This window comes from Equus quagga, chromosome 9, assembly GCF_021613505.1.
Source record: "Equus quagga isolate Etosha38 chromosome 9, UCLA_HA_Equagga_1.0, whole genome shotgun sequence".
Lineage (NCBI taxonomy): Eukaryota > Metazoa > Chordata > Mammalia > Perissodactyla > Equidae > Equus > Equus quagga.
The window spans coordinates 37,532,689-37,554,507 of NC_060275.1; the positions used below are offsets into that span (position 1 = coordinate 37,532,689).

General features: G+C 44.9%; 1 protein-coding gene across 14 annotated transcripts in view; it reads right to left on the reverse strand.

The window, feature by feature from the left end:
• Positions 1-21,819, reverse strand: part of FHOD3 (formin homology 2 domain containing 3) — a 456,138-nt gene that overhangs the window by 380,090 nt on the left and 54,229 nt on the right. For all 14 annotated transcript variants that reach the window (XM_046671920.1, XM_046671919.1, XM_046671918.1 and 11 more), the window contains exons 2-3: positions 19,289-19,395; positions 6,667-6,731 (exon numbers count right to left, since the gene is read on the reverse strand). In XM_046671920.1, coding sequence (XP_046527876.1) covers positions 6,667-6,731; positions 19,289-19,395 — 172 coding nt within the window. The remainder of the gene's footprint in view (positions 1-6,666; positions 6,732-19,288; positions 19,396-21,819) is intronic.

Genomic DNA, 21,819 nt, shown 5'->3' on the forward strand with positions numbered 1-21,819 from the left:
TGTTCCTTGTTAAGGACATAAGCAATTATTAGGCCAGTGCAAAACAAACACCTTGATAATGGTTCTAACGTGATGCTCAAATTCTATTATCCAACATCTGGAGATCCTTAGAAATAAAAGGTAACAAAGTCCCAAAGAGGTGATGAATAAATAATTCAAATAAAGTAAAAGTGAGGGGAGTGGTCAGAGCACAAATACGAAATAAAGCTGCCATAACAGACCCTCACATATCTGTTTTCTTTCCCGTGGTTCAATTCACATTTGCTCACACCCATATTTCCTTTCTTGATGCCTCTTAATTCCCATGGCCGAGCCAATTTCCAGCTGTATCTGGAAGGTTCTCCTGCTAACTTCCTCTCACAGGTGTGTGTCTCCATCTCTTTATCCACCTCTTGTATTTATGTTTACCTGCATGTGTGCAGATGGTAGGGTCCTTCTTTAAATTCATTCTCTAGTGGCTCTTTTCATTTTTGGTGGGAAATCATTCCTGATCTACATACTCTAAGATTACAGCATTGGTGGATAGATATGTGACAGGCCTGAATAGTTACCAGCATTTAAACACTCAAGTCTCATGCAGTTTAACAAACCTAGTGGTATGTTTTACATCCTTCCCACATCCTTTCTCCCTTTTTTTTTTTTTTTTTTTTGCAGCAGGCACATCTGTCAATCACTGTTTAATGATAGGCACCTTAGAAGGAGCCACCCACACAGAGGGGAGAGAGGCTGACAGGCTGACCTCCCCCAGTCCAGACCCGACAGCCTTCCAGACACGTGGACATTCTGTAGGGTCTGCCCCCTGGGAGCTGAGGCAGATTAATAGGAAACAGATGATGGGAGGTGTTTATCTGATTAATCCACAAAGCTTGTTTTTACCTAGAGAACAGAACTCTGGACAAAAATGGGTCACAGACTTGACGGGGTATAAAAAGGAGGAGGTTTAAAAAAAAAAAAAAAAAAAAAAAAAAAAACGCAGGCACCAGAAGTCTCCTGCCACAAAGGGAGACTCAGGATTTCAAACCCAAGCCCATCTTGTGCCAAGGCTGCAGTCAGCCACTCAAGGAGCTCTGCAGGAGATGCCTGGAGCGGGAGACGGGCTCCTGGATTTCTGCAGAATCAGTGGGTCTCAACATCAAGGGACAGAAAATAGGAAATGTGACCCACTGGACCTACCACCAGCAGGGAAAAGTAAGGCCAGGACACCATGAGCTTGGTCAGTGTGATGACACGGACAAGGCAGGAGGGAAACCCCCCTCAACCCAAGGCTGTAGTGGCAGAGGCAGGGCAGGAGCAGAAGTGGCCTCCTATGGGAGCACAGGACAGAATCAGCAGGAAACCCAGGTCAAAGCCTGGAGTTAGAGAAAGCAGGGTGGGAGAGCCAAGAGGGGAAAGAACGGCTTGGGAGGATCTCCTGGCCAGAAAACCGCCTGTTTTACTGTTTCTGCAGTCACACAGTGGACACCCGCGTGAGGGGCCTGCCATCTCAGACAACAGAGGGCCAGCAGCACCTTTGTGGACCCCACAGCATCTGCTGAGCACCCAAGCTAACCCACTTCACTGCACAGGCCCCAGGGGTCTCAGCACCACAGTGCTAAGAGGCTCTTCATCTTTATTAGCTAATATAAAAATACCACCCAGATGCTATTAGGCCCAAGAATGTCAAAAAGGCATTTTGATCTTTCCAGGAGGAAACCTCTAGTTTTAGTGGAAATTCCCAATGGTCAGAGTCAAGAGGCATTAAGAGACACACTGGAATCCAGTTAATGCTCCAAGGCTAGTCACTCAATAGCCCACCTGAGGGGCCAGCGTAACATCAGAAAAGGAAGCTGGAGGGGAGCCTCCCTGGAGGGCCAGGAGGGCTGGGCCATAGGAAACCAGCTCAAACTGAGCGGAGAAGAAAAAGACACTCAGAGGTGGGGGAGTGCTACCGGGCCCAGTCAGAAAGCTCGGGGAGGTATGAGAGGACAGGGGAGCCATGCCCATATTCACAGGCTCAAGAAGAAAGGTAGAACCTGAGACATGGATTGGGAAATGAAGCAAGGGTCAGTGGTCATGGATCACAGCTCCACTCCCCTACCCTCTGAATACAGTTGCCCAGGGCCCTCTACACTATAGCTAGAGAGGGTTCGCACACTGGACTGGACAACATCTACACCTCACTCCGAGCCCCTGAGCTGTCCTCCACACCACACAGACTCACACCACCTCCATCACCACCAATGGAAGCCAGCATTGCTACAGGACCCTTTCCCATTAAGATTGCACACTGCCTCAGGATCCTTCTCAACACTGTGCCCCAGGGAGCCACCTCCTCTAAGTCAGCTACCACATGAGATGAATCCCCTCACTCACTCTTGCACCAGAAGGTTCTTCTCGAAGAAATGCTCCACTCTGTCATTTATGTTTTTGCTGTAACAGTACAGTATAAAGCACATAGCTGCATGACTTGGCTCATAAGAGGAAAATGCTTTGCAAATGATATATTGATATCTTGTTTCATTGATGTTTCTGTTGCTGGAAATTGACTACTTTTCTGCATCAATGGACGAAGTGGCCTTCTCCTATATTGTTTTCTTACCTTTAAAAGTTGTCTTTATCCCTGTGATTTGACCTTTAATGAGCAATGAGACTGATCTCATGGAGAGAGAATCATTTCAGCTACCTTGCCAGCTTTTGCCTGCCCCATCTCTATCTTCATGGGCAGACCTCATCATCTCATAGCTTTGGGGAAAATGCCCTAATGATCCTTCGTGCCAAGTTGTTCTTCACAACTACAAGCATAATGACATTTCGGGATATTCGGCCAATTTTTTATCCTTTTGTTTAACTCAATACTGGATACTTGAAAGCGTCGGCCTCATAGGTCCCAGGGAATCAATCAACAGAGTTCATTTTCTTAATGGGAGACAGGGTCTGCTTCAGCAAACTGAAGCACAGAGGTTGTAAGTCAAACAAACGCCTTCAAAGTCAGCTGGTAGAAAACACTAGGATACTAACTTCAAGATCCTAATGACTTCAAACCTTATTTTTTTAAATCCTCGATTCCATTCCTTACCCCACAATTCATCCACTCCTTCTCTCTTCATGATGAGATTTAGTCATCAGGGCCAGTTGGTCCTCTGCACATTTTTCTGGTGTCTGGAAATAGGATCACTTACAGGGACCAAAAAATTTATTTTCTCAGTTAACCTCATAAAATGCAGACGTCTCATGCCTATCACAGATTTTTTTCATTCATATCAGTAAGTTCATGCCCTTAATATGACCATTGTTTTTTTGAGAGACTGAAGATAGATTAAGATGGCAAGTCATGCATTGTTTGCCACGTTATGTTACGTCAAATGGTCATACTCAAAGTGTGCAACAAAACAAAAATTACAGTGGGGAGGAACATAGAGGTACAAAAGCTTGGGACTTCTCTCTGTACCAAAATCTCATTCCAACCTCCTGCCAAATGCTTCAGAACTGCTACAATATCAGAAAAGACCTGTCTCGGCTGCTAGCCGTGACCAGGAGAGCAGTGGCCCTGCGGCCTTCATTTTTTGTGAATTTTGCTCAGTTGCGAACCATGAAAGCTCCACTCCACTCTCATCCCAACGGGTGAAGAGTTCCAAAGTTAACACTGGAGAATTCCAAAGGCATGTCACCTCCAATTCATCAAAGTGCAGTCCTGGATTCTAAACTTTCCCATATTTAATAAAAACAGGAATGAAGGGGAAGAGAATGTAGGGTGAGGAAAACATTATTTTGGAGAAATTTACTTGATAGCATTTTAAACTCATGAGACAAAAGCTGATCCTGGATCCTTCCAGTCCGATCACAGGGCGGGGAGGAACGTCCCTAGAGGAGCCGCATACGGTGCTAGGCCTAAGACAGAAGCCATCCTCCAACGTCCGTAACAATTCAACTGTTTCTCTTATGGTGAAGAGGGGAAATAATCTTGAAAAGAAACAAGGACTCAAACAACTGATGTGAAAAAGGTTTTTTTCCCCTCCCTTGTCATGTTTTCCTTTGTCATTTCAACTGAAGACTTTTCCAGGTTTGGTTTTTTTCATCCCAAAGAAATTTCACCTAATATCACTATTTGGAAAGGGAAAGAGTATGTCACAATGGGGGCTGGTACTTCATATACGTGATGCACGCATTCCATCTTCTAAAGGATAATATTTAGTGCTGTTATAATAAATCTATTCCAGATCTTGCCAATAATAGGAAATGGAACAAGAAAGCTTTTTTTTAATACAAAGGAAACACTTTGCTCTCTTGGGTGCTGATGTTAATTTATACAGTCAAACCCTCTCATCTGCCATACTCAGGCCTGAGGTAATCAATGGTGAAAGTGATTAAAGCAGAAAATCCTTTTAAAATGAAAAATACACACCTTAAAACGTTATGTTTACTTGCAGCTATGGTGACTGACCATCCTAGTTGCCTGTGATGGGGCACGGTTGGACACCCGGCTTATAGCACATAAGGAGACACACCTTCACATCCTGTTTTGGGCCTCGAATTTCTCTGAATGAGGGTCTACCAACTGGAATTCTGTGTGGACCTTCTTTCGTAAACCATTCCAATCACATGGTTTATGATTTCCAACCTCAGTTTCTTTGAATTCAAGCAAGAACTGAAGATACTGGCGAAGACTAGAATCCTTCTATATTAGTACAACATTCCCCCACCTTTTATAGGTGTCACAACCCACTGACATTGACAGAAATGCTTCTGTACTAATTTTGAATCTTTTCCAAAATATTCAATAAATTTTCAAAGCAGTGAGTTTTTACACTTGGATTTAATCGGTTTATAAAATATTCACATATCATTAAGTTACAAAATTCCAATAATAAGTACAATTGGCATAAGGAGGTTTGGGAACAAACACTGACCCCATAAGCACCCAGTTCAACCCCTCGAGCAGGAAGATGCATGTCCTAGGAAGCAGAGGGCTGGAGTGGCTGCCAGTGCTCCATATGCCATGGAAATAAGATGTGTGTTTTAAGTGGATTTCACGGGACCAAAGAATACATAAGTTAATGGAGTGAGCCTACATGGAAGCTGGTCAGAAAAACTCATATACTGAAATACTTGAATTCATACTGCAAGAGAGAATTTTCTCAAAAGGACTTAGCTCCTTAGGATTTTGATCTGGCCCATTTTAGTGTAAATCTGTTTTCCACTGCCTTACTATTCCTGGGAAACACCAATTCATACTCATGTCCCAAATCTCTACTAGTTATCAGCTATATTTCAACCAATATTGACTTCAACGATGTTTAGCGTGGTATGTGCCTGGATTTGTTTTAGATCCAAGATGAGGGGTGGGAGAGAGTTTATGCAAAGTCACAGGCCTTTTCGTCAGGTAGACATGGCTTATACGTATGAAATAACTGGGAAAATGTAAAGCAGGTAATTAAATTAAAGCAACTGATTAAATATAATCAAGTGCCCATACATGTTTTACGGTCACTCTGTGCTACAGGTAGTTGAGAAGCAAATGGTCAACATTGCTGAAGGTCCTACAGACCTTACTTTGTTTCCAACAAGATTATTAACCTTCCCAACACCCTGATCCTCTGGCCCTTGAGGTTTGAGTCTGCTACACAATTACTCGCTGGCCACCATCAGACGAAGGTTGTCACTCAAGACACTTGCAGTCTCACCACACTTAACACCAAAAGAAGTACAATCACACAGATTTCCCTCCACCTCCCAGCCACTCCCTCACCCCATCTGTGGGTCTCCAACAGGGAAGCAAGGAGGAGGAAGGCCTAGAAATGATTCCTTCCACTCCACCTACACACAGCACACCGCAGGTGCAGACTGGTCCTCAACAGGATGATTTATGCTCTCCTAATTAGAAGCCTGAATTAAGACCACAATGTATATTAAATAAAAGCAAAATTACTCAGATATGAAAAACACCTACTCATAAAGTGAATTTTAGTGCCTTTTTTTCTTTTTATATTACATAGTTGCCTCAACTTGGCCCAATGCCAGGAGAAGAGCAAGCCACAGTTTTAGAAACCCTGCACATAGAGATTGTCTGCTTAGCATAAATAACTGCTTTCACTGCCATTCAACCCACATATCTAGGTGGGGAAACCAGGGGGTCCACAAAAAATCAATGGCTGCAGGAATGGCCCCAGTCGGGTTCCTGAGTGACCACAGGCAAGCCATTCTGAACCACAAATACACCTGCTCAATGCCATATTGCTCTGTATCCACAAGAGCCATGTCCTGCACTGACATGAGATTTCCCTTTCAATAACCTGAGCAGAACCTGGGACCTCAGACCCCACTTCCCCACAGAGAGCTTCACAGAGCCACCAGGAGGCACGTGAAGGTCACTTCAGCTGCCTAGAGGTTCACACTGGCACAGCCCCAGGAAGAACCTCATCTCTCCCAGCATTGCCAAAAAGAACCTCATCGACAATGTCCTACTTCGAGCTCTATTCACTAGCCAAACAGCCAAGAAAGTCAGAATAAACAGAGTTTCAAAAACTATTGCTAGAAACTGCTTCACTAAAAACTAACAATCCATGATAGGGGCTAACCCAAGTAAACAGCATAACAGTGAATATTTTATTCCCGTAAGTGGCATTTCTCATCACATGTTTAAGCACTGAGGGCAGATGGCAAGCATCCCTTTCTGCAGATGTCACTCACCAATGCAGGCATGGACCCTCACAGACAGCTGTGTCCTTAGGATGATGCTGTGCTTCTTGCCCCGCCTAATGGTGACAGGAGACAAAACATACATGGGCATCAGAGGAGCTGGCAAGAAGATACCTACATGATGTCAATCAACTTGAAGGTTCTGACATACCCACCTGAAAGAGGCTCCAGATAAGCAGGGACCTAGACAGAACAAGAATCTATCCTGAAATAACGTGACATCACAGGGCTTTACAGAAAATAAATAATAAAGTTTGCCTTTGTTGGATCGGCAGATGAATTTTATTGCCAAACACAGTCAATTCATTCCATCCACAGAGTTAGTACATAGTCATGCTTGACCATCTTGGGAAAATTTTAAAATCTGTACCTGTGAAGTGAAATCCCAGGAACGTAACAACACAAATCTGCTTGACCATTCCCGTGGCTATTTTTAAATTTTTTTGGATATAGGAAAAGGGTACACATAGTGGGGTCATCAGAAAGAGCGGCTTTGCTATCTACCAATTCAAACTTACGGCCTTTCTCTCTTATAGGAAGACGGGAGCCTTTCGAAGAGCTCATTGGCTATTTACTATCAAGAATGCCAGTTTACACCATACCTTGTCTCCTCTTTGCTTCCTTCTCACTTCATTTCTTATGAGGAAGAAAAGAGGATGGCCCCTTCCCCAGTTCCACTCCTACCAGGGCTCATCCTGCTCTATGCAGAGAAGGACTAAAGCAGAGCAATTGATAGAGAAGAGAAATGGAAGAAAACATGAGTCCTGGCTACCTGGGGTAACAAGCCTTTGAGGTTTGGGGAAAGGGGGAAGTCAGTGGACAAAGGTTAAATGGAGCCAGCCAACCAGCACGGCCCCAGGGAACCTGCTGGGTCTCTCAGTAGCTGAATTCCCCTTCGCTGTCACTCTTCTGGCAGCTCTCATCTCTCCCATCAGGCTTCATTTACACCCGAGTCTGGCAGCGCTTTCCTGCTTCCTGGTTTTGAGGTCGTGTTGGAAGGAGAAGGAACATACACCTCACCAGGGCACATTGTTAATATTGTCATGAACTCACAGTAATCCTGAAACAATTATATTTTTTATTCTTGAGATCAGATAAGAAGAGAAAGTAAGGGTTTTTTGATTCTTTTACAGGAAAAAGGGAAACCAGTTGCATAGTCCTATGAAACCGTGCAGTAGACTCCAGCCTGGCAGCTGCTTGTAGATAAAGGATCTGCCTTCACGGTCCCTTCAAGCCACTCCTTTAGACTTTGTTTGTTCATCTGATTGTTTTACACTCGCTATGTGTAAGGCACCAATCTCAAGGAGCTTACAAAAATACACAATGCTTGACCCATTTCAGAAGGCAAGTTTGAGATCCTATAAACACAGCCTTCTTCAAAACTTTCTTCCTCACTCACAAAAAATCTTTTCCACTCTCGACAATCCTGATGTCGACAGTCCTTCAGTCTTGTGATCACATTAGGAAGTGTTTCGGTTAAATGCATTGAACTGAATTATTAAATAGCCTTTTGTGCGATCTTCCAGGAAAGGTGTTCTAGGGGTGGGGGCAGCCAGTCTCAGGCATGCAGCCTCACCCCAAGCTGGGCAGAGGCCGAGCTGGGAGCAGAAACCACTGAACCCCCAACGGTGGCCAAATCCTCACTATGAGAAATGGCAAACCGTGTAAGTCCTCAAATCTGGAGGATTTTCTGTAACTCATATTATCAGCAGTTATGAGTCAATAATAAATATCAAATGAATGGTAGACAAAGTACATGCTCTAGATGCCAAGAGGGAGAAAACCATGGGATGGCCAGGGAAAATACCTCGAGTTCTGGAGACATTCAGAAAGGGGCCATTGATAGCCTCTACTTCTATCTCCAAACAATGCAAAGTTGCATTCTTGAGGAAATGCTTACGTTTTCCCACAGAATCCTCGAGTCCCACAGTGAGTGTGCGGCGTAGTCGCTCTGGGATTCCAGGCACATGCATGCAAACTAGGACAGTCTTTCCGAGGAGGCCATGGCAGACCCACCATTCTGGAGGTGTCATCTTTTCTGTGCTTGTGCACTGAGACACCAGGCAATTGGATTGGTTAAGGTAAACCCCAATGGAATCTAAAAGAGCATAGAACCAATAAAGCCTATTTTTTAGTAGTTTTATCAGTTATAATTGTTCTGCTTCAATATTCTACCTCCTTCCCCGTCTGCTTCTATACACAAAATCCCATGATGGAAGAAACCTGTGTGGAATTGGGAGTCATGGGCTGTGGAAGCCACCTGACAACGGATGAGGCCCACATCCAAGGAGTTCCTGGCAAAGGAGGGGGCTGGCCGAGGCAGAGACAAGGGGCTGGTGAGTGTGGCCAGGTCCTCAGAAGGTGTCCTTCATCTCACCCCACTTGCACTTTCTCCCACCTTTGGTGTGGGTAACTATTGTTGTGCCCATTCTGCAGATGAGGAAAGCAAAGCTTGTAGAAATGATGTAACCAGCAGAAAGTCACATGGCTGGTGGAAACAGAGCCGAGCTGAGTGCAGAGTGTCTGACTTCACGGTCACCTACACCACCCCGCCTTTTGCTGAACAAGTGACTCACGACATAACTTTCTCCTGGGCTGACTAAGGATAAAGAGAGTCCCAGCTCTTCAGGGAGCTGGTTTAACCTCAGTACTGAAATCTAACAAAAAGGACACACACAAAAAATTAAGATGCAAACATCTAAGAAAACATTGGCAAACCAAATTATGCAATACGTGAAAATAACACAACAGAACCAAATAAAGTTAATCCTAAGAATTCAAGAAGTCCATGTTTTATTTATATCAAATATCAATATAGAGAGGACACCCATCATGAGATCCCTTCAAATTTCATAGCTCAGGGGCCAGCCCGGTGGCACAGTGGTTAAGTGCACGTTCTGCTTCGGCAGCCCGGGGTTCACCGGTTCAGATCCTGGGTGTGGACATAGCACTCCTTGGCAAGCCATGTTGTGGTAGGTGTCCCACATATAAAGTGCAGGAAGATGGCATAGATGTTAGCTCAGGGCCAGTCTTCCTCAGCAAAAAGAGGAAGATTGGCGGCAGATGTTAGCTCAGGGCTAATCTTCCTCAAAAAAAAAAAAAATTGTCATAGTTTCCTTCCCTCCACCACTATATTTTCTAATTGGTTAATGCTGACATATTGGAGAAAGGTTGATTATTACATATTTCTTTTATATATGACTATCTCACTGCTATTATTGATTCCAAAAATCTTTTGGCTGATTCTTTTGGCTCCTTTTAAGGAAATAATCATATCACCCTTTTTATAATAACCATTTTATCCCCACTTTTCTAGTTAACATGCCCTTGTCTTCTGTTTCATGGCTAAAACTTCCAAAGGAAAATTAAACAATCATGGGTATACTTTCCCCTGCCCCCAGTGGGATACTATGTCAGTTTGGGTTTAGAAAATAATAGTCATAATAGTTGTTAACATTTATGGAATGCTAATCATGTGCCAGATGAGGTTCTAAGTACTTTATACAGATTTAGTCTTCACAAAACTCCTATGAAGTAGGTAACGTTATTGCCATTTTTAAAATGAGGAAATTGAGACCCAGAAGAGTTTAGCAACATAGCTCAAGTCACATAGCTCGAAAGTGACAGAGCTCGGACTCAACCCAGGCAGCCCGACCCCAGAGCCTGCTTCCATCACCTCCCTGTAGCCGCCTCCCAGATGGGTGTTCCTCCACTCATTCCCTCATCCCACACATGTTCACTGGCACCCTGTGTGTGCTGGACTCCATATTAGGAGCACAAAGCACGTTCTGTCAAGACAGCAACGTAGAAACTCTGCCTGCTGGGCTGCCATACAGATTTTAGACTCAAGATCACAACATCAATTCTTACCTGAATTTCCAGCCTGCTGGCCCACCCTACAGATTCCAGACTTGCCAGGCCCCATAATGGTGTGAGCCAATTACTTGAAAGAAATCTCTCAATAGATAGATAGATAGACAGATAGACTAGACGGATTAGATAAAATAGATTAAATAGATTAGACTAGATGGATAAACAGATATCTTATTGGTTCTATTTCTCTGGAGGACCCTAACAGAAACTTTGGTATCTGCCTTCATGGAGCTTCCATGTTCCAAAAATGAAATCAGTGAGAGGCTGCTGATGTGGAGTCACTCCAAGCACTTTAGCGATCCTGTTTTTTTCTGATACTGGCATGCCGCATCAGTTTCATAGCTGCCACTCCTTCCGAACTCGCCTGCTTGTAGCAGAGTGAGATGGAAATGCATCGAGTAGTAGGATCTGGGGACCCAGAAGGCAAAGGCAGTTAAGTTTGACCTGAAACTCCCCAGGGAGATTCAGATTCCATTCCTATCAGCACAGCCACTGCCAGGGAAACATCGCCAGCCTAAGAAACCAGCCATAGCCAACAGGCTGCCCGCATCCAAGGCCAGTGCTACCCAAGTGATGGGAGCTCTATCTAAAATAGACACTCAGTTCAAGGAGACTCCTGTTGAAACAGACATGCCAGGGATATGACAGCACTATTGCTAAAAGAACTTTCCAAAACTTCCTGGTTTCTCAGAATACACAAGTTTCTCCTACAATAATGTCTATGGCCTTGGGGAAAAAATCTGGTTTAACCAAATAAATCTCACAGAAACCATGTGTTTCAGTTCCATCCCTGTCTCTCAAGAGAATATTTTTACAAGAATAACATATAAAGTCTTTTTGCAACTGTAAGAACAAGTGTTTACATTATTTTATTGAGTGGCATAGAGCCAAAGGCTTGGAGACTTTTTCTTAAAGCCAACAGCAGAATCGATGCCTCCAAATATTCCTCTACTCAAATTAGAACTAAACTATGATTTCAGTCAGGAGTAGAAAACATATGTTTGACCATGCGTCAGAAGCAGAGATGAGGGCCCCCTGAGCAGCTGCCCCAGGAATAAGCTTCCTCATATTAAGCTTCTGGAGCTGTGAGACTCAGCCAGTGCTCTGCCTGAGGGATAAAGAGATGAAGAAGGATTTGAACAGTCATCAGCTGGTAAAAGGATGGTGCTAGCTAAGAATAATTTGCTCAGAAGCCCAAAGTCCAAGAGAGCCAGTTGCCACTACATTCATCTCCAGATGCATTCTGGTCTCCCCTAGTAGACAGTAGAGGTGAAAAGCATCAACTCTGAAGCCAGCTGTGTGATCTTGGACAAGTTACTTAGCCTCTCTGAGTCTCAGCTTCCTAGTCTGTAAAATGGGATAATAATATTATGCTTTTGGTATCAAATCTAAGAAACAAAGACTTACTCCTATTTTCTTGTAAGAGTTTTGTAGATTTAGCTCTTCCCCCGCAGGTCCCTCCAATGGGAAAAAAGCCTTTGTTCAACCCGTCACAACTCCCAGCTCCTGTGCAATCCTGCTGTCCCTCCTTCTCAGCCCCACATTACCTCTTGACCTATCTCCAACTGCCCCCATCCCACAACTCTTCTGCCTCCTCTCTCCCCAGGGACACTGTACATCTCCTTCTTACTACGCCCCGACCTCGCCTTGGTCCTCTCATAACTTGATTTCTCTCTGGAATGATGTTCTTAACTGTCCCTTCTTTGAAGTTCTCTCTCTCCCTGCTGAGGCAGACACTGCTGGGTACCTACCCAACACCAATTTTCCTCTTTTGTCTTATAAAGGGAACCCAATTTTGTTTAAGATGATAATGTACCCATCTAAAACTACATTCTCCAGTCTCCTTGGCAACCAAGGGTGGCCACGTGACATAGTCCTCTCCAGTGAACTACAGGTAGAAGTTGCTGGTAGAACTTCTGGAAAAGCTGTTTAAAAGGGGCAGATCCAGCAGGCACCATTTGCTCTTCACTCTTCCTATCTAAGGCAGGGACCATTACATCCACAGTAATAGAAGAAGAGGGTTAGCTGGACACAAGCCCACAATTCATGGTATGACCATGGACCTAATTTCTGGCCAATGGCATGTGAGTGAAAGCTATATGCACAAAGAATGGACTTGCATTCCCTCTGTCCATTTCCTTCTTCCTGGTGGCTGGAATGCAGATGAGGACATAAAAGCTAAAACAAGTCTGGATTCAAAGATGGAATCCTTATTTTGAGGATGGTATAGCTGCTCTACCAGTCTCAGGAAGGATTGCCTAAATTTGGACTCTTACACAATAAAGACATTTTTACCTTATTTAAACCGCTATACTTAGGAATCTCTTGGTTACAACAAAGAAAACTGTACCCTAACCAACCCATGCCTTCCTGCCTTGATGGGATGCTGGAGGGAGAGCAGCCATATTGTACCTATGATGAAGCATGGAAGATGAAAGCCACACCCTAAGGATGGCAGAGCAGAAAGATAAAAGAAGCCTGGGTTCTAAGAGCATCTTGTAATCAACATTTTACCCTCAAAACAGCCTAACTATCCATTTTCTTTTTAATAGACTTCATTTTTTTCGAGATGTTTTGGGTTTACAACTCCCTTCCTCCAAGGGATCCCCCCCCCTCCCAGCCTCTCTGGTCCTTGATGCTTGTCACCTGGGTCCTAAGCCAATATTTCTCACCTGGCCACACCTCATCTTGAGTGTGGCTTGACAAGAACTCAGACTAACATGTATAAACCTCTTCTCCCCCTCCCCAAACTGCCCAACTGTATAACCTCACCACTTCTCTAAGCAATCCACCATCTGTACTCTATCCATCTAATGTCATGTGTCCATTTTACTCTCCTGTTTCCATCTACTCAACCAGTACCACCTCTCCAGATTCACAGCTCTCTCCCCATCCAGTCCAGGCCCCAATCCACGGACCTTCCTCAGCCACCAGGTTCAGGTCCATTAGGTCACCCCCTTCTCGTCCCCACAGTGGGCGACATCTGACTGCAGCCTCCCTTCTCTAAGTTCTGTCCACTCACCTGGCCCTCCCTCTTACTTGAGAAGGTCTGTGAGGGCTCCCTCTTCGCAGGTAAGTTCTACTCTGACTCCAATCCACACCATAAAGCCCAGTGCCCACCTGGGCTCCCTCACAACCACCTGCTGCCGTCTTTGTCCCGTCATACAATCTGGCATTTGGAGGCATTTAGAGCCTTTCCAATTCCACAGTCCACTCACAGTACAGGAGTTCATCCTCTCGTCTGACCTACTGCAGCACCTCCAAGAACGGTGTCCCTCATGTACTGCAATCGCCTTGGGGGGGGGGGCATTAAAAAGCACGCTGCCTGGGCCCACCCCCAAGTTCCGATGTCATTGGTCTGAGGCTGGGGCTGGGAGGGAAGTTTTTAAGGTTCCTCAGATGGTTGCAATCTTCTCCAAGATTGAGAGCCCATGCTGTAGGTTCCAGATGAAGCACCCGACCACCTGGGGAGCTTTTTAAAAGGGGAAATTCCCCAGGCCCCACGCCAAACCTCCTGATGCAGGCACCTAGAAACCAGCACCTCTTAGAAGCCAGCCCAGCACCGGTGTCTGGGGGGCTCCAGGCTACCGAGCACAGCCTAGCACTGAACTCACCCTGACAGCACCCTCTGTTTGAAAGGGCCAGTTTTCTCCCGACCGTGACCAGGGGCAGGGCTTAGTGGTCTGCACTTTGAGCCTTGCACAGCACTGAGAAGAAGGAGACCCTTAATGTCCATCACTGGTTTGCCAAAAAAGCCTCAGACAACAACACACCTGCACCCTCAGCTGGAGATAATCGCTCCAGAGGAAAAGAGGGGAGAGTCGTCCTGGCTTCCCATCCACTCCCCAACCAGAATCTCTCCTTTAACTTGAGGGTTTTGTCTGTTGTTGGCTTTGGTTTTTCAGGTTCGGTAGGTTTTTAGATTTAGATTCAAGATGTATTTTAGGTGATTTCCCATTCCACCAGGTCTAGATGCAGAGGAAACCCAGACAAAGGTGGGACTGGATGAGGCTGATTTTTGTATCAGACAGGAACAAGGGAAAGCTGCTTCCTATTCCTTCTAATTTGACATTCTGGGATGCAAAGAACTCTTCAAGAATCTGATGAAAGGCTGTGAAACTTCCCCACCCAAAAACCCTGCATACCCACAAACTGTGCAGAAATCCCAGGGTATCATGAACCCCCACAAATGTGGATCCTTGGGGCTCATGAGCTGCAGGCTGAGAAGCTAGGAGTCTGAGAGTCAAATCAGAGCTCTCCTCAAACCCCTTCTTACCCTAAAGCACATCCACTGCATAGCTGGTGGGGTTGGGGTAGAGGTGGGGGCCGGGTGCGACCCACCCGCCCCTGCACAGGGGCTTCCTCGCAGCCCTTCCTGTCTCTGACGGCCTCCCATCCGTCATTTCTGAGCCACAAGCCTCACACTGCCAGGCTCTCCCCACCCCCACTCCACAGGGTTTCCTCGGACTTGACCACCCACACACAACCCTGCAAGGACAGGAGTCGGGGGTCGGGGGAGTATTTCCCAGCCCCTGTGGCAGAGGAGGAAACTGAGAGATAAGTAGCAGCTGTCTTCAGAGCTGAACCTCTGGCTCAGGCCTGAGGGGAGTCAAGTCTAGGAAAAGGTGAGTACACCAAGTTACTCAAAGTCAACAGCATCTGGGGTTACATACAGATCCAGCAACCTCACTGGTCCTCACAACATCCCTGAAGCAACATGCTTCTCAGGCCCACTCAGCTCTGCCAAGCTCCCACCTACTGCCTCTTCCACCTCCTGAAGCCACTATCTCCCCTTCAGGGCTAACCTCAAACCCCACCTTCTTCATGACAGGTCCCTGTGGTCCTCAGCTGGCACTAGTTTCCTTTCAGAGGCAGTGGGGATAGGAATAAGCAAAAAGGGTGGGAGGCTCTGGCCCAGCTCTGACCTCAAGGTCTAAAATCCAGTGAATCCCACTTCAATGTATCATCTTCTCAAATTCTGACTGTAACTATAGTAACGGCTACTAGTTTTGAGTGCGTATTATATGCTGGAAACTAGCTTAATGTTTAGAGACATCATCACATTTTACCTCACAAGCCAAAGAGGCAGTACTATGGTTATATTATACCCACTTACAAAGAAACTGAGGTTGCAAGAGGTGAAGTAACATCCCCAGGGGCACACAGCCATGAGGCTAACCGTGAAACCCCTGTCCCTAAACACTAGGCGATGCTGCTCTCTGCTATGCTCTGCTCAGGTACCAAAGGCACTGTTGGGATCCCTGCTGATACAGGGAGGAAAAAGGGATTGGGTAATACTGTCCTCATTTTATAAATAAATTATAGAAACTCCTATCAGAGGTCAAGTGGCTTGCCCAAGGTCACACAAAGGCAGGGGCAGGAAGAATAATGCAGAGGCTTCTGGGGCTTCTGTTTCCACTACACCATGCTATGGTTGCTAATTTCCCTGGCCTTGGAAGGCAATGAACAGACCTAGCTCCATTTTGTGAGCATAACAATTGCTTTGTCCTTCCACATTTGAAGGTCTTTCTCCTGTTCCCTGATTAGCTACAGCTTGAGTGATAATTCTAAACAAGGAGTAAGTTAATTTTTAGTCGTGGCATAAAAGAGCAGTGTAATGGACAAGAACAAAGAAACAAACTCCTCCAGCAAGGAAAACTCACTCAGAACACACTGTACAAAAAACACCACTATTTTCACATAGCCTGCCAGACATCTTCATTAGATGGTCACATTAGCAGATATTTTGCTATAATTTACACAAAGAAATTAAGAGAAAGAATGGTATTTCATTTGCCCTTTTCATGCCTCAAAAGGGTAATTCTTAACTAGGAAGAAATTATATTTTAACTCTCATTCGTGGGAGACACAAGTTCTCAGGCACACAACTTTGCCAAACGCCATGCTTCTAGGAGAGGACCCAGGAGGGATGCTCAGTGCAAGTGACGCTGTGAATGTGCCCAGACCCCTCTCACCTGTGCAGGAAGGCTCAGCCTGCAGGCTGCTTCCAGCCAGCTCCCAGCGATTAGCCCAGGTGCTGCCAGTGCTCAGTGGCGGTAAATGACCTGGGGATAACTGGGGTGACCCAGAAATCCCAAGACAGCCCCATCCTGGCATGTCTTCTGCAACCCAAGCCAAGGACAGAGGGGCCTCCCCACCAGAGATCAGTAAAGGTGTCTTCTTCACAACAAAGAGGTATGTCATCTGAGCACGTTCCAAAGAACTAGGGTGGGTCACCACAAATGAAGACTATTTCAAAGACACAAACTCTGGGGTGAGTTTGGGGCACATCCGTGAAATGTGCAGCTACTCGACATCGTTTGAGCTACCTTCCCCTGTTTGCAGTTTCCCACATTGTCAGTCCTGCCTCTCATCTTGCCATAATTCATTTCCCCAGCATCCCGTGCCGTTTAGGGTACAGAAATGTGGTCAAGGCTGTACCTATCAGATGGACCCATGGCGAGGGGATGATTCAGAAGGGAACAAAGTAAGAAATTCAGCCCCAGGGTGTACGCTGGTGAGCTTGCAACAGCATCCCTGGCTCTTTAGGAACAACTGTAGAGAAACTTCCACCACCTGGATGCTGGCGTTGACAGTGCGAGCTGTAGTATCAGAGCCAGATGATGGCAGTAAATGTGTCTTCCCTGGAGCCATCCTGCAGTGAGGCTGGGTGCTGTTTCAACTGGAGCCAGTGTCTTAGCCTGGAACTGATGATGTCCTTGCATGAACCAACCTTATGTCACCAAAGGTGCACATGTACATTCTGAGTGGAACCTGAAGTGCCTTTGCCCAGAAGCTCCTGGGATGATGGAGGAAGACCAACATGGGAATCGGTCACACCTGTGTTCAAACCTGGCTCCACCATCTACTGGCTCTGCTGTCCTGGACATGTAATTTAACTCTTGACCCTCAGTTGTTTCAAATGAAAAATGGAGACAATAAAATCCAATCACATGACTGGTAAGAGAATGAACTATTCAACAAACACACTGGGAATACAGTGCCTAGTGTAGTGGTTGGCATAGCAGGTGTTCCATAAATGTTATTTTCTTCCTCACTCTTAACTCTTGATACTGTTACGTAATATTAACACTTTTTCCCCCCAAGCTGCCATCTCCAAATCATTTAAGTTTTGATAAAAAAGAAAAAAAATCAAACAGGACATGGTCTGCGAGCATAATACTACTAGAGACATTTTTCTAGTTGACGATGATCTACTCATAACACTCCTGGGATATGTTTGATAAATAAGCCAAGGAATCATCCAATTAGACTGTCATCCAGCCTGAATTCTGACATCTTATATAAAGGGATGCCATTGTCAAATACTTGGTAAGAACTATAGCAATGGAATTTCTCCAAGTCTATCAGTCTAATAATGTTAATTTTGAAAATGATGACGCGTAGAATCTGGTGTGACTTAATGATACTCCTCATGTGTGGATGGCCGCATGAAGTCGTTTCCAGCATCTCTTCCCACACACTATTGGTGTGGCCCTTGGAACCACTTGGGGGACAAAAAGGACATCCTCACAGAACCTTGCTGTTTCCTACCAAGAACTCAGGTCTTCTTGGTGCTCATGGTCATGCCATTTAGGACTCCATTCTGGGATCCTGCCCTTCACCTGGCCACCAATGTTCACTAAGTGCCTATAACATGTTGAGAAAATGCCAGGCGCTGGATAGTCAGACAGGCCCAGTTCAGACCTAGGAGAGTTTTAGCAGCAGACAAGAGGGAAAATTAAGGGGGAAAGGACCATAAATTGTGATGGGTGTTAAAGCAGGGGAAACCCAGGAAGTCACCAGAACACAGTAGAGTAAGGTTGGAAAGTAACACTAAGAAGGTTCCCATTTTTCCTCATTTTTCGAGCCATTCATGAAAAAACAGCACTCTCAGATAATATTCACCTGAATGTAATATATTTTTAACTCTGGCAAGGTAGCTTGAAAACAGCTTTTGGGGAGGTCCCTGAACATCAGATTAAGATAGCTGAGCATCATTGGGAAGGCAACAGGGAGCCTCTGAAGGTTTCTAAGGAGGAAGGTGATGAAATCAGAAATATACTGGGATCTAGATGGATTAGGGCTAGAAAGGGAGGCAAGGGGCCCCATCAAAAGAGTATTTCAATAATCTAATAAATATAGGAATGGCTGATTACATGGGTATATTCCTACAGTGATTTCACTTTCTGCACACATTTCTGATTTCTTTGTGTGTGTTGCTTTATTCAGCCTCATAGCAATCAGAACTATTAAGCAATCCTACACGTAAGCTAAAAGTAACTTGATATTAATTAACATAATTATTTTCTCCACTATAATGAGGTCAAAAGACAATAGAGCATAAAATGATCTACTAGGGTATCTGCCAAGAAAACTAAATATCCAGTAAGTTATCATCAAAAACATTTAAAACAGTTGTCAATCCACTAAAATCCGGAAAATATTAATTATATTTGGTTTGGAAAAAAAAGCTTAGAAAGTAACTGCCATGCGCTTAAGTAAACTGTACCGGACATCTTCCTACCCTTGAGTCGCCTCGTCAAGTAGAGTTTCTCAAAACGCAAAAGGGTTTGCAGTTACTGCTGGTGAGTCACTTGCGTCTCCCTTCTTTTAGTGTGACTGGGAGCGAAGAGAGGCTCAGAGCTATGGTGGTTTCTCCCAAAGACTTTAAGGCCCCCGTGGACCCCCATTTCTTAGAAGGTAGGGACTAGTCGGCAGTCACAATTGTCGCTCTTACCCAGCGTCATCCTGGAAGCCTTCTAACTCGTCCCGTTGCTCTGCCAGGGTGGCTTCCAAGTCCAGGTAGGTGCCATTGTGGGAGAGCTGCAGCGTGCAGTCGTCGAGCTGCAAGAGAACAAGCCTGGTAAGCCCAGCCTGCTCCTGGAATGGGGACTCTGTAGGGAGAAATCACTTCATGTTGCCCTCACGCGTTTTTTAAAAATCAAGCATTATTCTGAAATTCAGATCATAACTGGAAGAGGTAGTGTGTTCGTACAAACAGACTGGGAGCAAACCACATAATGAGTAGACAGAAATGACACCTATTAAGGAAGTGGCATTGACAGGGCCCAAAAGACGTGGACGGGGAAGAGAAGGAGCCCGCTGGGCACTGGGCCAGTGCCACTTTCCACTCTCAGGGGCCCAGGAGAAGCCATGGATTTGGGGAGTTGAAGCCAAGATCACAATGTCCATGTGACCATAGATTAAAAGTCACAGAGTTTAAAAGGCAAATTTGGTGGGGAAAACATGCTGTTTCCTTTGATTCAGGGAAAACCCTACTTATTCAGATTCTACGGTCATACTTGGGACATTACAATTAGTAGTTGCTCAATAAACATTCTTACCATTGAACTGAAAGAAAGATCCTCCATCTGAATGGCAACGTATCCAAATTACAACATACTAAAGTGGACATTAGGTCTCTTTTTCACTAGTCTCACTTTTTAAAAATTTATTTAACAAATACTTACATGTTGTTAATTATGTTCTATGCATAATTCTAAGCATTTTACATATGTTACACCATTTGATTCTCACAGGAACCCTATTAAGTTCTATTGCTACCCCCATTTTACAGATGAGAAAACTGAGGCACAGACAGAGACAAAGTTACTTGCCTGATGTCACATCTGGTAAATGGTAGCGCTGGGATTTGGATACTGGCAGTTTGATTTGAGGCCATGCCCTCGACCACTACTCTCTGCATCCTCTCTATGGGCAGAGATCTCAAAGGACTTGAAAATACTATGCTCACAAAATGCAGCTTGTGTCATCTTGAGTGTTCTGAAGTGGCCAAGGCAATGCCACATATTTGCCAACCCCATTCCCTTTTCCTCCTGGGCACAGAGACCACATATCCCGGCCTTATAGCTGGGCTATGGCCGTGTAACTGAGTACCGACTAATGGAATATCCACAAAAGTAAAGAAGGCTCCCAGCAGGTCTGGCTGTAACACCCCGCCACCTTTCTTCTCCTGCCTGTGTCCAGATGCAGAGAAGCCAGAGGAGGACTCTGAAGGCTAAAAACCAGCAGAGCCCCAGACAGAAGGAGTGCAGGTTCCTGAATCACTGCATGGAAGAGAGAATTCTGCCACCCAGCATACACTGACCCATCCTGGACAGTGACAAGAGCCAGACGTGAGCCTTTGCTGTGGTAAGTCACTGAGATTTTGAGGTTGCTAAAGCTGCCAGCATTACATGACATTTACAACGATCAATACACTTAAAAATACAGGAAAATAATTTTACCAAAGATTAAGATGAACATGATGAGGAAATCCAAGTATATAACTTCATGCTTGATCTCTCCGGCTGTCAGCATGGCTCTTATTATTCATCTACTTGGTGAGTTAAGGCTCTTATTCCAAAATGACAGAAGATTGGGGAAAAGTGGAAACAAATACATGGCTACTTTAAAACATCTAGATAAATGCCTAATAATCCTCCCGCTATAAGTGAGATTTCAAACAAGGAATTAGTCTCTTTTGATAGAAAAGCTCTGCTTATTAGCCTCAACAAGAAAAATGAACACTGTCAACTTGTCTAGAATTAGTATTTATAACAGGCTGCTAATTCTTATAAACAGGCCCGCACTTCCTTGTTTCTGATTATCCTGAACAGAACGAAAGGAATTTGTTCTTTAACATTTGTAAGAAACACCTAGTCAAATCATTTGAAGGGGTTAATCCTGTTTGATTCACTTGTTTTATCGCTCTAGTAATAAACTGTTCCTCCTAACTACTAAAGGCGTGCTGGGGAGGTTCAGCATTCTTCAGCAGCATTTACAGATGGATCATCTGATCTGAGAAAGCATTTAAACCCAGGGATCAAATTGGCCAAACTCACTGTTCTGTGGTGTCAGAGGTGCGCCTAGGGTTTAGGGGCAACACAGAGAGGATCTGTCTTCCCAGCCTGTGGACGAAGTAGACAAGAAGGATCTCCTGCAGAAGCTCTCCCCTGGGTCAAGCTCTCCCATGGACTGAAATCAGACTTTAGCATTCCAAGGTGGAAAATTCCATTAAAACTGGACCTGTGAACATGTACATTGGACCATGTGTACAGCCGGAATCACCGCAGCTGATTCTTGCTTTTAACTCCTACTGATGTTATTAACTAATAAAGCTTGCTTGGTCTGTTCTGTTGATAGCATCAACACTTTTTCTTATTTTTAATCCCACATATAATCAACAGACTAGAAGATGGGGATAATGAAAGCCTTTTAAGCTTTTCTTTTGCCTCAGCCCCTGGAAATGTGTGAGCCCAGAGAAAG